Source organism: Bos indicus, chromosome 9 (assembly GCF_029378745.1).
Source record: "Bos indicus isolate NIAB-ARS_2022 breed Sahiwal x Tharparkar chromosome 9, NIAB-ARS_B.indTharparkar_mat_pri_1.0, whole genome shotgun sequence".
Lineage (NCBI taxonomy): Eukaryota > Metazoa > Chordata > Mammalia > Artiodactyla > Bovidae > Bos > Bos indicus.
The window spans coordinates 77,156,613-77,171,227 of NC_091768.1; the positions used below are offsets into that span (position 1 = coordinate 77,156,613).

General features: G+C 40.6%; 1 protein-coding gene across 3 annotated transcripts in view; it reads right to left on the reverse strand.

Moving 5' to 3' along the window:
- The window catches only part of TXLNB (taxilin beta), a 56,532-nt gene extending 42,929 nt beyond the window's left edge, over positions 1-13,603 (reverse strand). For 2 of the 3 annotated variants that reach the window (XM_019967508.2, XM_019967507.2), the window contains exons 1-2: positions 13,458-13,603; positions 10,285-10,737 (exon numbers count right to left, since the gene is read on the reverse strand). In XM_019967508.2, the coding sequence (XP_019823067.2) occupies positions 10,285-10,723 (439 nt within the window). In that variant the 5' untranslated portion in view covers positions 10,724-10,737; positions 13,458-13,603. The remainder of the gene's footprint in view (positions 1-10,284; positions 10,738-13,457) is intronic. The other variant, XM_019967509.2, reaches the window with a different exon arrangement.
- Positions 13,604-14,615: the final 1,012 nt, after the last annotated feature.

Consider the following 14,615-nt stretch of genomic DNA (forward strand, 5'->3'; position numbering starts at 1 on the left):
TTGAGAAGTTTATAAAAATGTGTGGTACAGTGTCAGGCTCATGGTAGATTTTCAATAAATGTTGACTATAAGAGTAGTCCCTAAATTTCCATCCTAAGAATTCGTTCTTAGTTACTTCCCCTTATACTCTAAATATTCCAGGGAATTGTGAACATTCTGAAAATATTCAGAAGACTAAAAAACCACAGACTTTATGGAAGAGTAAATCATCCACTTCCCCATGTTAATTGTTAAAAAAAAAAAGAAGAAGAAGAAGCAAACCAGCCTATATCTGACTACTATAAAGCAGCTGGCATTAATACCTGGAGCTGTAAAAAAATTCCAGCCCAAAGCAGAGAAACTTGATAGTTTAGTCTGCCCATGTTTTTGGTTTTGTTCCTTTAGTGCCTCTTTCTTTTTTGGGGACGGAAACCAATTGTCTTGTTTCTGTGTGTGAGCCCATTTCATGCAGTTTTTGTGGGAATGACTCTGATCGTATTTCCTATCAGAGAATAAAGTCAATATATAGAGAAAATGGACCCAAGACACTTTTCCCCAGGCCTTTTTGTGTCTCTTTGGTTACAAGTTTAGCCTCCCCGGGTCTTCCCTTCTCCCACCTAGACCTTAATCTCTGTTGGCAGTTTCATTTTCTGTTCCCAGTTGGAGTTTGTGTTATGTTTAAAAACTCATCAGTTTATGATTATTTGATAGTGAGCCTTTGATTCTTTCTTTTCTTTCCCCATTGTTCTTCCTTTTTGTCTTTTGAGCTCAACCTCCCAGATAGCCTTCCTGAGATGACTGGATCTTTGGTATCCACAGGGATACCTGTAGATCTTTCAGTATCCACAGGGTTGAGGGTTGCAGGCAAGAGCTGGACCCTGAGGCTCACACACATGTACCATTGCACTGTCTTTGCCAACAGTTGGGTCAAGGTGGGGCAGCTTCCCCATCCTCACCTACCTGTTATACCTGCCCTGTCTATCTGAATAGAGAGGTCAAGCCACCCAGTGGAGCCTACATTTCCTGATATAAATCTGCTTGAGAATGTTAACAATTTTGACAACCTCTCCCACAAGAACAGGCGTTTCTCCTTTGCTGGAATTTTTATTTTCATCTTGGAGAGGCAAATATATCATGGAATTAGGGTTTCCAGGTGAAATATAGGACATGGGACACTCTTATACTAAAAAACAATGGTGTCTCTGAAATTTAATGTTCCTTGGGTGGCTTGTATTTTCACACTTGCTAAATCTGGTAACTCTAATGGCATCAAAGAATTTTAGGTTTAGAAGGAACTTCAAAGAGCACCCAGACAACTGGTTAATTTTATAGATTAAGAATAGAAAGCCCAGAGAAGCCCAAAGTTATGTAATTAGCACTGGCAGAGCCAAGGCTTGGATCCAGGGTTTGTCTACTTGTTCCAAATCACTCCACTCCCATGTGGAATTTTGATGCCAGGGAAACCTAGAGAAATAAAAAGAAGCTTCTTTTGAAAAAAGAAAAAAATGACCTCATGCCTAACAGCTGGTTTCATCTATCTTTGCCCAGTGAGTCAGTTCAGATTAGAGACATGATCTGAGACGGGGGAGAGGGTGGGGGTGAGTGGTGCCCGGCCAGCAACCCAATTATGGCCTATGGCATAACATTACCTTTAAACTGATAAACTCTGCTGTCCCACCCCAACCAGGCCTGGCTTTGAGAGATTTCTGTAGTAGCAGGGATGGCTTGTGTTGGTCTGGCCATCCCTTCACCCTGGTCTTCAGTTTGTGGAAGGCGCTCATGTGATGACTGCTGTCCTGGGTTAGAGGATCACCCATTAAAGGCAGGAGACTGTACTGTTGATCATGTCTGGCCTGGAACCTCTTATAGTGTTTGGTCCATGGCAAGTGTTTAGTGAATCTTGGTAATAATGGAACTAAACAGAGCCAACCTGTGCACATGAATATCTTGTAAATCAAATAAACACTGTCCAGAAAACAACTTTGTGATCAACTGGAGGAAAGACACCTGTGACCTTTAATGTATGCTTAGCATAGCTCTCAATGTGAGTATCAACCAGAAAACCATATCATGTTTCTTTTGGGAAAGATAGAAACACTTGAGTGAGGCCAGTGAGTGAGGATCTCTTTTTCTGTGTTCAGTATCTTCTCTCCCTTTAGTTTTTCTAACAATGAGAACAGTTTTTTGTTTTTTGTTTTTTTTAAATTGACACACTTGCTGAGGTCTTTTTCTGCTCTCATATTCTCTTTTTTTATTTTATTTTATTTTTTTTTTCTAATTTTATTTTATTTTTAAACTTTACATAATTGTATTAGTTTTGCCAAATATCAAAATGAATCCGCCACAGGTATACATGTGTTCCCCATCCCGAACCCTCCTCCCTCCTCCCTCCCCATACCATCCCTCTGGGCCGTCCCAGTGCACCAGCCCCAAGCATCCAGTATCGTGCATCGAACCTGGACTGGCAACTCGTTTCTTACATGATATTTTACATGTTTCAATGCCATTCTCCCAAATCTTCCCACCCTCTCCCTCTCCCACAGAGTCCATAAGACTGTTCTATACATCAGTGTCTCTTTTGCTCTCTCGTACACCGGGTTATTGTTACCATCTTTCTAAATTATTTTGTATAGAAGTTGAACATTCAGATGCATCAGTCCACCCTTCAAAAATGATTTCTACAAAAAAAAATCCAAGAAATTGGAGACAAACATGTACATAATCCATAACTTTGTAACATGAGAGAGCTTAGTTTTTACATGTCCATTAAATTTTTGCTGGACTACAGTGCTGTGTGCGATTGTGTGGAGGAGGGATTAGACCAATCATCTCATAAGAAAGGCTGTCATTACAATTTTAGGAAATGGGGTCATTAGGTGACAGTGTCAGACACAAGAAGAAAAATCAGTTTTATGTGTTTAAACTACTAGCAGTTTCTTAGCTATAACTATAAAGAAAGCTTTCCTAAAAAGAAAAAAAACTGAGCCTAATAATGAGATTAGCAAGAAGAGATAAGAAAGTCTTCCTCAGTGATCAGTGCAAATAGAGGAAAACAATAGAATGGGAAGGGCTAGAGATCTCTTCAAGAAAATTAGAGACACCAAGGGAACATTTCATTCAAAGATGGGCACAGTAAAGGAAGAAACGGTATGGACTTAACAGAAGCAGAAGATATTAAGAAGACGTGGCAAGAATACACAGATCAGATCAGATCAGTCGCTCAGTCGTGTCCGACTCTTTGTGACCCCATGAATCGCAGCACGCCAGGCCTCCCTGTCCATCACCAACTCCCAGAGTTCACTCAAACTCAAGTCCATCGAGTCAGTGATGCCATCTAGCCATCTCATCCTCTGTCATCCCCTTCTCCTCCTGCCCCCAATCCCTCTCAGCATCAGAGTCTTTTCCAATGAATCAACTCTTCGCATGAGGTGGCCAAAGTACTGGAGTTCAGCTTTAGCATCATTCCCTCCAAAGAAATCCCAGGGCTGGTCTCCTTCAGAATGGACTGATTGGATCTCCTTGCAATCCAAGGGGTCTTCTCTCAAGAGTCTTCTCCAACACCACAGTTCAAAAGCATCAATTCTTCGATGCTCAGCCTTCTTCACAGTCCAACTCTCACATCCATACATGAATACATAGAAGAACTATACAAAAAAGATCTTCGTGACCCAGATAATCACGACAGTATGATCATTCACCTAGAGCCAGACATTCTGGAATGCAAAGTCAAGTGGGCCTTAGGAAGCATCACTACAAACAAAGCTTGTGGAGGTGATGGAATTCCAGTTGACCTATTTCAAATCCTAAAAGATGATGCTATGAAAGTGCTGCACTCAACATGGCAGAAAATTTGGAAAACTCAGCAGTGGTCACAGGACTGGAAAAGGTCAGTTTTCATTCCAATCCCAAAGTAAGGCAATGCCAAAGAATGTTCAAACTACCACACAATTGTACTCATCTCACACGCTAGCAAAGTAATGCTCAAAATTCTCCAAGCCAGGTTTCAACAGTACATGAACTGTGAACTTCCAGATGTTCAAACTGGACTTAGAAAAGGTAGAGGAACCAGAGATCAAATTGCCAACATCCGTTGGATCATGGAAAAAGCAAGAGAGTTCCAGAAAAACATCTACTTCTGCTTTATTGACTATGCCAAAGCCTTTGACTGTGTGGATCGTGGATCACAAGAAACTGTGGAAAATTCTTAAAGAGATGGATGTACCAGACCACCTGATCTGCCTCTTGGGAAATCTGTATGCAGGTCAAGAAGCAAGAGTTAGAACTGGACATGGCACAACAGACTGGTTCCAAATCAGGAAAGGACTACATCAAGGCTGTATATTGTCTTCCTCCTTATTTAACTTACATGCAGAGTGTGCAAAATGTCGGGCTGGATGAAGCCAAGTTGGAATCAAGATTGCTGGGAGAGATATCAATAACCTCAGATATGCAGATGATACCACCCTTATGGCAGAAAGAGAAGAGGAACTGAAGACCCTTTTGATGAAAGTGAAAGAGGAGAGTGAAAAAGCTGGCTTAGAGCTTAGCATTCGGGACTCCCCTGGTGGTCCAGTGGCTAAGACTCTGAGCTCTCAGTGCTGGGGCCCTGGCTTTGATCCCTGGTTGGGAAACTAGATCCCACATGCCACAACTAAGACCCTGTGCAGCCAAATAAATAAAAATAAATATTAAAAAAAAAGAAACCTCAACATTCAGAAAACTAAGATCATGGCATCCAGTCCCATCACTTCATGGCAGATAGATGGGGAAACAATGAAAACAGTGATAGACTTTATTTTCTTGGGCTCCAAAATCACTGTAGATGGTGACTGCAGCCATGAAATTAAAAGACGCTTGCTCCCTGGACGAAAAGCTATGATCAACCTAGATAGCATATTAAAAAGCAGAGGCCTTACTCTGCCAACAAAGGTCCATCTAGTCAAAGCTATGGTTTTTCCAGTAGTTATGTGTCGATGTGAGAGTTGGACCTTAAAGACAGCTGAGCACTCAAGAGCTATGATTTTGAACTGTGGTGTTGGAGAAGACTCTTGAGAGTCCCTTGGACTGCAAGGAGATACAACCAGTCCATCCTAAAGGAAATCTGTCCTAAATATTCATTGGAGGAATTGATGCTGAAGCTGAAGCTCCAATAGTTTGGCCACCTGATAGGAAGAACTGACTCATTGGAAAAGACCCTGATGCTGGGAAAGGCTGAAGGCAGGAGGAGATGGGGATGACAGAGGATGAGATGATTGGATAGCATCACTGACTCAATGGACATGAGTTTGAGAAATCTCTGGGAGTTGGTGATGGACAGGGAAGCCTGGCATTCTGCAGTCCATGGGGTTGCAAAGATTTGGACACAGCTGAGTGACTGAACTGAACTGAATAATGAGATTTTTCCAGGGAAAACAAAATAAAACAAAACTTTACAATAAAAAAGAAAAAATTGGAAAAAGCAGTAAGAAATAAATATATCAATTTCCAACTTGGGTCAGAAGAAAGTACTAATCATTTTACCCCAAACAATTATTTTTCCCTTACTTCACTTATTCCTCTAAACCCTCTTCTCTTTTCAGGATCTGACCTAAGTTTGAGCATCCCTATGCATCTGTTCATGAACCCTTCAGTCTCTGTGGATTCCTTTCTCCCCTAAATTCCTCTGGTCTTCTACCATTTCTTCCAGAAAATTTAGCATTTGTTTCAAAGCTACAGTTTGTTTCCTTCTCAGAGTGAAACTAGAAATCAAGCTAAAATCTTATAAAATAGACCACCTGGGAAGGTGACCGTTCTAAGGCAGAGTAAGTCAATAGCTGTAAAGACTTTAGAAAGCCAGTGTCCTAGTCAAGATGCTACTCAGAAGGTAGAACTGAAACTCCCCTGTAACTGGAAAGATGAAACCCATTAAACTGAACTATAGCTCAGCTAAATGCTTCTCAACCGACATACCAATTAGTCTATCTTTGGTCCTGAACATTAGTGACTTTAGGTCTGCACTTTGCTTTCTTTATGACTAATCGCACAATCACATCAATTAGTTGAATAACTTTTGGGGGCAGACTTTAAAACTCTCTAGGCTTTAATTTTCCTATCTAGAAATTGATACATTGACTAGATAAATTCTGAGCTCATAATAGACCTGTGGATCAGCTTTGTTTTTCTCCCAGATTTATGCTTCAGACCCATGATTCCCTACTCAATCGGTCATCAACCTGATTATCAAAAGGGAGATTACATTTATCATTGTTTTGTGCTTCTTACTATGTGGTACTTGTGCCACTCACATAGTGTTGATAGAGAAGAGATGAATAAGACACCTGTGAGCTGGAGGATGGGGTGAGGGGAGGAAGGGACATACTTAGACGTTAACAGGACAGGTCATAGTGCTGTCTAGTGGGGAATCTGTTTTTATTTTGTTCAGTGCCAAGGAGAAAGTGACTCCACCAACTAAAGAGATTTTAGTGTTCCCTCAACTGCTCTGGTGTACAGTGTGTTACTAGTGGGAGGATATGCAGCCTGTAAAGGAAAAACAAGTCCTGGGTACTTGGATTGTAGAGACATTTCCCAGATATTAATCAGTGTTCTGTGAAAGATGGATGTTTTTGGTCCAATAAATTTAGGAAATATTATAAACTATGCCCATTACTCTTGGAGATTTTCACTGTTGTGTATGTTAAAGGTCAGAGAATTCTGGCAGTTGGGAAACTATCTTGGTCTGAAATTTCAAATATCCCTAAGCATATACTTCGGAAAAATTTGGGTTAGAGATTCAGAACATTTCAGTATCTCAAAAATATCAATAAAGCAAATGTTATCTGACAAACATACAATAATTAAAGATTGGTCTTTGATCAAATAAGTAAGCAAAGACTAAGGATATGTCTTAAATATGGATTGAATGACATACTCAAATTCTGTAAAAGTTCTGAATAGTTTCTAAAAGAAGACTACAGCTGGGACTTTATATTTTTTCCAGAAAGGTAGAGGAAGCATTTTCTGAAGCATAAAACCATTGCTTCCACAATCTGTTTGTGTCAACATTACCCAGAGTGCCTTGGCCCCAATCCAGACCTACCGATTCTGAATCTCTTTGCTCAGGAATGGCATTTTTGACAAATTCTGTATTTGATTCCAATGCATAGTTAAGTTTGAAATCATTGGTCTAGACCATAGTTTAAATGACATAATAATGTCATTTAATTGATAAAGAGCCAAGCAGTTTGTTGAAGCCACTTGCAGGCAATTGAAATGATGTTTAAAAAGATGGTTACATATTTAAATTAGCCTAAAAATACTGTTTAACTCATAATGTAGCTGAAATAGTACAGTGTTTAGAGAATATACCAACAGTCTTCAGAGGAACAGCTTGAAAGTATCAGCGGCTTATACACATGTAATTAGCGTGCACCCATGTGGGCATTCTGATCACAAACATCGGTCCTGATAAACACATTCAATTGAACTTTGTTAATTTATATATAATGACAGAATTAGTTGTGACATTTTCTTCTTTCTCTAAATTTTTTTGATTATTTGGTAAAGGAAAGTGTGAAGTCACTCAATCATGTCTGACTCTTTGTGACCCCATGGACTGTAGCCCTACCAGGCTCCTCCATCCATGGGAGTTTTTAGGCAAGAATACTGGAGTGGGTTGCCATTTCCTTCTCTAGGAGATCTTCCCAACCCAGGGATTGAACCCTGGTCTTCCACATTGTAGGCAGACGCTTTACTGTCTGAGCCACCAGGGAAGTAAATATGTGGTTAATACACTTCCCAGTGCATCTGTGCAGTAAAGAATCAGGTAAAGAATCCTGCTAGTACAGGAGACCCACGTTCGATGCCTGGATCAGAAAGATCCCCTGGAGTAGGAAACGGCAACCCACTCCAGTATTCTTGCCTGGAAAATGACATGGACAGAGGAGTCTGGCAGGGCTACAGTCCATGGGGTTGCAGAGTTGGACATGACTGAGCTACTGAACACAGCAGCACCTGAGGTTAATACAGATTTTGAAATAACTCGTGGAAGACAGAGTAGAAACCAAAATCGGTCATCTTTAACTTTACCCCTGCTTTCTTCATACCTATCCCCCATTATAACACACACAAATTCCTATGTAGAAGTAGTTTTAGAGTGATAAAGCCAAAGGTCTTTCCTGGTTAGAACCACTTGAAATCATTCACCTTTGCAATGTGATTTTATGGTGGCTCAGAGGTTAAAGTGTTTGCCTGCAATGCAGGAGACCTGGGTTCGATCCCTAGGTCGGGAAGATCCCCTGGATAAGGAAATGGCAACCCATTCCAGTATTCTTGCCTGGAGTATCCTATGTACAGAGGAGCCTTGTGGGCTACAGTCCATGGGGTCGCAAAGAGTTGGACACGACTGAGCGACTTAACTTTCAACAATGGAAAGTTTAACAGTGACTAATGCAAAAGCTTATTTCTGAGATGCCTTGGATAGAGAACAAAAAATACCTCGATAACACAGCGCAACTTTATTCTCTTTGCCGAAGTTCCAAACACTAGAGTGATTCCAACCTTGCACTTTAGAACTTGGTATTATCTGAGTTAATCTTTATGCTGAGTAGGTAAAGTAGCTGTTTGAATGTGTCTTTTAGCCCTTCTTGAAAGCATTACCAGCAGTGGTTTTAAATCTCATAGTGAGGTCCTATGCCAGCACAGACATACTTTGGGGTTTGCACATAACCTGTTCACTGAAGTCTGAACCCAGTTCTGACTCCAGTGCCCATGATCTTTCACTCTGCCACACCGGCTTCCAGAAATTAGCAAGATGTGACCACTATCTCAATAGATAATCTCCCTCCAGCTTGGGATACAGGTATATAAACAGATGATTGCTGCAGAAAGTTTAATGGAGAACTACAGAAGATGATGCTGACTCTACCTGGGCATGTCAGGGAATGTATCACATAGGAGGTGGTGACTGTAGTGAGTGTTTCAGTGAAATTTCACCAAGGAAGACAGGCAGAGGACACTCATATGTGTAGTAACATGCCCTCACTCATAGCTAAAAAATTAACTCTCTCACCCTTCTTGTAGAGCCATTTTCGGTGTTACCAAACCCCCTATCCCATGCTCTCCTAACAATTTCCTGTGCCTGTTCTAGCACTTATCCTACATAGCAGTTAGTGTACATGTCTACTTTCTCTCTAGACTTAGAGTCCTTAACCAAAGATCTTTTTTTTTTATCTTTGTGTACCTCATAAAGACTAGGCATTAGTAAATATTTGCTGAACCAGTGAACTAATTAGAGTGAAAGTATTCTTTGCAATTTTCAACATTCTATAATTAATATATTTCTGAAGTTTTATTAAAATAAAAAATACTTTATATATGTAGTAATGGAAATACTCAAGTGATCCAGTGACAATCATTTTATATACAAAAGCATCCCTATATTTAGACTTTGTTTAAATCTAGATTCCACTAGCTTTGCTTTGAACAATTTCCTTTTCATTCATTCACTCACTCATTCATCCTTACAACAGATATTCAGCATGTATTCATTGAGCACCTAGCACATGTCAACCACTGTTCTAGATGCTAGACATCCAATGATGTCCACATACACACATTGCCCCTGCTCTTGAGATAAAAGAGCTAGTGGGGACGAGATGTATTAATCAAATAATCACAAAAATAAATGTATACTCTCAAATGTAAATGTCAGGAAAGAAAGATACATAGTACAACTGAAATGGAAAACGAGAAGACTTCAGGTTGAGACTAGGAAAATGCCATTTAAGTTGTGAGCTAAGTGATGAGTTAAGTGCTGAGAGGGCAGAACTGGGAAATGGGGAGGGATTTCTAGGTAGAGAAAATAGAATGGACATGGGCCTGTGGGGGAGTGGAGCATGGCCTGTTGAAAGAACTGAAAGAGAAGATGAGAATGACCAACTACTGGACGGCGGTGATGACAGTAATGGTGTTAATCAGGACAGCGTGTTCAGAAAAGAGGCTTTGGGGGTAACTTGATGAGAGATAAAGCTGGTTGGGGTTAGATATTAAGGCCTGAAAGACAATGTTAAGAAGTCTGGTCTTTGTTCTATGAGCAGTGGGAAAACACAGGGGACAGAGAGTAGATGGGTAACATACTGAAAAGTTCATTTTAGTTCTGTTGAAGGGGAGGGGGCTGGGGACAAGTATAGTAAGAGAAGATGTAGGGCAATCCCGAAGGAAGCTATTGTGTTAAAATCCAAGTATGAGGTGTGGCTTTTAGCAAAGGTGAAGTGCCCCATTTTAGGAATAATTCAAAGAAAAATCATACATTAGAATGTAACTACTTGCCTAATCCTTTTAGAATTTTCTTCTCCAGTTTTTGCTCTTTGTTGCTGGCAGGCTCTTTGGCTGTGGATGGCTCTCCAGTGGCTGCAGGTTCTCTCTCCACCTCTTCAGGGGCCTCCTCGCAGTCTCCATCCTCATTGTCAGGGGGGTCTGTGTTCTCAGGCTGCTCCTTGACCATGGTGGTCCCCTCCTTCCCTGCCGCGCCGGCAGTGGACCCGTACGTGTTAATGATGTCTTCCAGTTGTCGGTTCAACTCTTCAGAGATATCGTGGGGTCCCCGTTCCAGCTGTATACCTGCCGCCTGCTCTGGTGCTGGGAGTGGGGTTGAGCAGTCCAGATCGTTTTGCTTCTCCAGGCCATTTTGACTGGACAGTGCTGAACTGTCCCTCACAGGTGTTGATGGTGGCTCCCCCGACAGCTGCCCAGGCTGATTGCTCTCCATACTGGGAGTGGTATCTGGTGGTAAGCACAGCCAGGGTTGATGTAGTTAACCCAGTTACAGGCACATGGTAAGGCTATCCCCACACTGGTACCTACTGATTACAGTCTCTAACACAGAATGAATATCTGTTCATTCATATTGCATTGATATTGCAGTTAGTTGGGTAGGAACAGTGAGAAGCATTTCCAAATTAAGTCATACTGTTAGCATATGTTTGATTTTGGTCTTTAATTTCCAATAGTATCTCCTATTATTGACATTAACAGATTAATTCAAGGTATTATTTTTCATGGTCATATCTGTCATTTGCTTAGAATAACCATTTTGTGTTACCATTCTCATCTATAATTCTATGTAGATTTACAATAATTGGAAATACTTTAATTTAATGTTTAATCTACATTTAATGTCTAAATTTAAATTGATACTTTTCTCCTAAAGTTTAAACATTGAATATAAGAGCCACTGACCTTACTAAAATCACTCATAATAGTTAACAGTCTAAACTCTATTTTAGTGCATATTGATTAGTATGAGCCCATTGTGTGTTAGTCACTCAGTCGTGTCTGACTCTTTGTAGTCCAATGGACTGTAGCCCACGAGGCTCCTCTGTCCATGGAATTCTCCAGGCAAAAATACTGGAGTGGGTTGCCACTTCCTTCTCCAGGGGATCTTTTAGACCCAGGTGTTGAACCCAGCTGCATTGGGGGCAGATTCTTTACCATCTGAGCTACCAGGGAAACCCATGAGCCCATTAATATAGATCAAGTATTATACTGGATACAGGAAATACTTGCTTTTCTGGTATTTTCCCTTTCCCAGATGAGCAACATGTACTTATTAATCAGAAAAAAACACTTTTTTGAGATTCAAACCAGCATCATTTTTAGAATAAGACTGCATGAGGAAAGATGTAGATTAACTAATGAACGTGTATGGAAACATGGTGATACTCATAATGAAAATTCCTTGAATTTCTATACCATTTTGTTCCAATGAGGGCTTCCCTGGTGGCTCAGTTGGTGAAGAATCTGCCCTCAATGCAGGAGATCTGGGTTTGATCCCCTGGAGAAGGAAATAGCAACCCATTCCAGTACTCTTGCCTGGGAAATCCCATGGACTGAGAAGCCTGGCAGGCTACAGTCCATGGGATTACAAAGAGTCAGATGCAACTGAGCAAACATTCTGTCTTTCTGTCGTTTGTTCCAATATAAAAACTGACTTTCTTTTAGGGGTAAAAACACCCCAATATATTACGACTTTCTCATCTCAGTCAAGAAGCTCTAGGATAACAATAATTTTTAAGAAGTAGAAATGTCTTAAAAGCAGGGAGGGAATGAACCAGGGAAATAATCCAAGTATAATGTAATAATCCCAAGTAATCCCTTTGGAAATAGGGAGTGAGGGATGGGCTGAATCAGGCTTTCTAGGGTGGCTGGCTGTCACCATTTCTAGAGTTGCAATATGTTTGGCTTCTGCCTTTAAGTTGTGGTGCATTTTACTTGTGAATAATAATTAATGGTGGTGCTGCTAATTGGCAGCATGAAATTATGACAGGGTCCTAATAATCTGCAGGTTTTGCTGTTGGCATGAAAGTGAAAACAAAAACACACTGCTCCATGCACTATACAGCTTCCTCCTCCCCTTCTCAGGGCAGGTGAAGTCAAATGCTCCAGTGCAATAAGAACAGAAAATTCAGTGTCCAGACATTGCCACCCACCTGCGGCCCTCACCAATTTTGAAGGAAGTACTCACTAATTTTGAAGGAAGAACTGTTTTCTCTCATTTATTTTAATTCACCATCTTTCTTATCAAATGATGCAGTAAACAGCTTCATTGTCTTCATCACTGGAATTCTTTATCCTGACCCCTGCTTGTTGGGTGCACTCATCTATATATAACTTACGCTTCCCCTGAACTTGGAGAAAGATCCATGGCACCTGCTGTCCAGCCAGTAGTTATTTTAAGCTTTTCTAAAAGAAGCCCCTGGCCTTTAACACCTCATCTTTAGAACTAAAAGAAGAGAATATTTTTTAAATCAAATTGAAAACAGTAAACATTGATTGGTTTAAACCCATACATGAGTTTTAAAGTATTAGGGGGGCTTCTGAGGATGAAATAAAATCTAAAGTAAACCAGACTTCAAAGCAATGAGTTTAAAACCAGCTGTCCAGAGGAGTTTTAGTGTGGTTAGTTTGAATACAAATGTTTTGTTTGTATTTGATTTATTCTTCATTCATCAGAGGCCATAATCATTGATGTTTTTTATATTAAGTGCATGATCTCCTTTAAACTCATGCTCCACATTTACTTTAAAACAGAATAACTGAGTCATTGTAAACCACAGAACAACTCATTTTCTAAAAGTAGCCTCAACAAGATCCCAAGAGGACAAAAAAAAAAAAAAAAAAACTCTTGTTATTTGTAAATTGTCTCTTTCTTTATCAATTAGTTTTACAGCAAAAACTTATTTCTAAGTTTTATCTTCTACAAACTTTATTGCCCATCTTTTGCCTCCTCTGAGAGAGAATTTTATTTTTCACTTGTCCTGGCAGTCCCGTTAGATGACCACACTCACACACACATCCCTTCCTGAGCAACACATTTTACTTATAAATAAAACAATGGAAAGTTCTTCAGCAGTTCACTGGCAGTCTCAAAGTTGCAAGTTTCGAACACCACAAACCGCACCCTACATCTCACAGGGCTCGGGGGGAGTGTTTGTCATACTTACCAGAATGCAAGGAGCTAAGCAGAAAGAGAAAGGAGAGGCAAGAGGCAGCAAAAGCTAGTCAGAGCAGCAGCAACAGCAGGAGCCCGGCGGGCAGCTGCGCTCTTACAGTGTAGAGAGAAACCAAACACACACGTACACACGCGAGCAGTGGGAGAGCAGAGCGGGGGTGGTGGGGGGTGGGGGGAGGAAGAACATCCTGTGACACAGCCAGAGAGAAATACACCAGGCTTTACTAGCAGTCTCCTGGGCAAATGTCCTAGGAAAAAGAAGCGGCTGGTAGATCTTAGCAGACTCCTAGTTTTGTCCTTTAAAAAGTTTAAACTCTCAGTACACATGCCCATTGCTAGTGCAGTTTTTCACTATGGTTGTTCTTTGGGGCAGAGATCAAGTTTTCTTATTTCTTGGTTTATTTCCAGTGTGCCCTGTGATTCATCTTTTTTTCGCCCTCCTTCATATGCTAGCTTAATTAGTGTCAAGTTTCTAATAGGAATCAAGGAAAAAGAGGAACAATGGCATAACGGAAAGAGGTAGTAGAAGTACTTTAATTCTGATGTCATTATTTGGTTTCATTGTAAAATTTGAATATAAATTTAGATGGCTCATTTGGCAGTGGGTTTAGTGCATCTTCATGTACATGCTAATTGGTATGACCTCCAACCCCATGTCTTACTCAGGTAACTGCCTTTATTCAAATAAGCCTCAGGGAAGCAGTTGCTTTTTCTTCTTTAGTTGCAGATTTTCCCATCTCCCACAGTGACATTTCCAAGTCTTTCCTCCCTTCTCAAATCCTGAACCTGTTGCTTAATCCTCAGAAAAAGAACTTCCTCTTCATTGAGCATATAACGGTTCTTTTTCTTAACCTACGTCCATTCCCCTTTTCTCCTGTTTCTGGAGAATGTGTTCCCACACGTTTCCAAATCGGATTCCTCCATCAGAGCTTCTCCTCTTGAGACTGGCTGACATACCGATACCCACTGTGTTAGGCAGGATCATGCCGCTAGAAAGGCTTCCACACCCTAATCTCAGGAACATGTGAATATGCTGCTTTACGTGGTGAAGGAGACTTTGCAGATGTGATCCACTTAAGGATCTTGAGATAGAGAGATTATCCACAATTACTGGATGGTTCCCATGTAATCACAAGGGTCCTTAAAGATG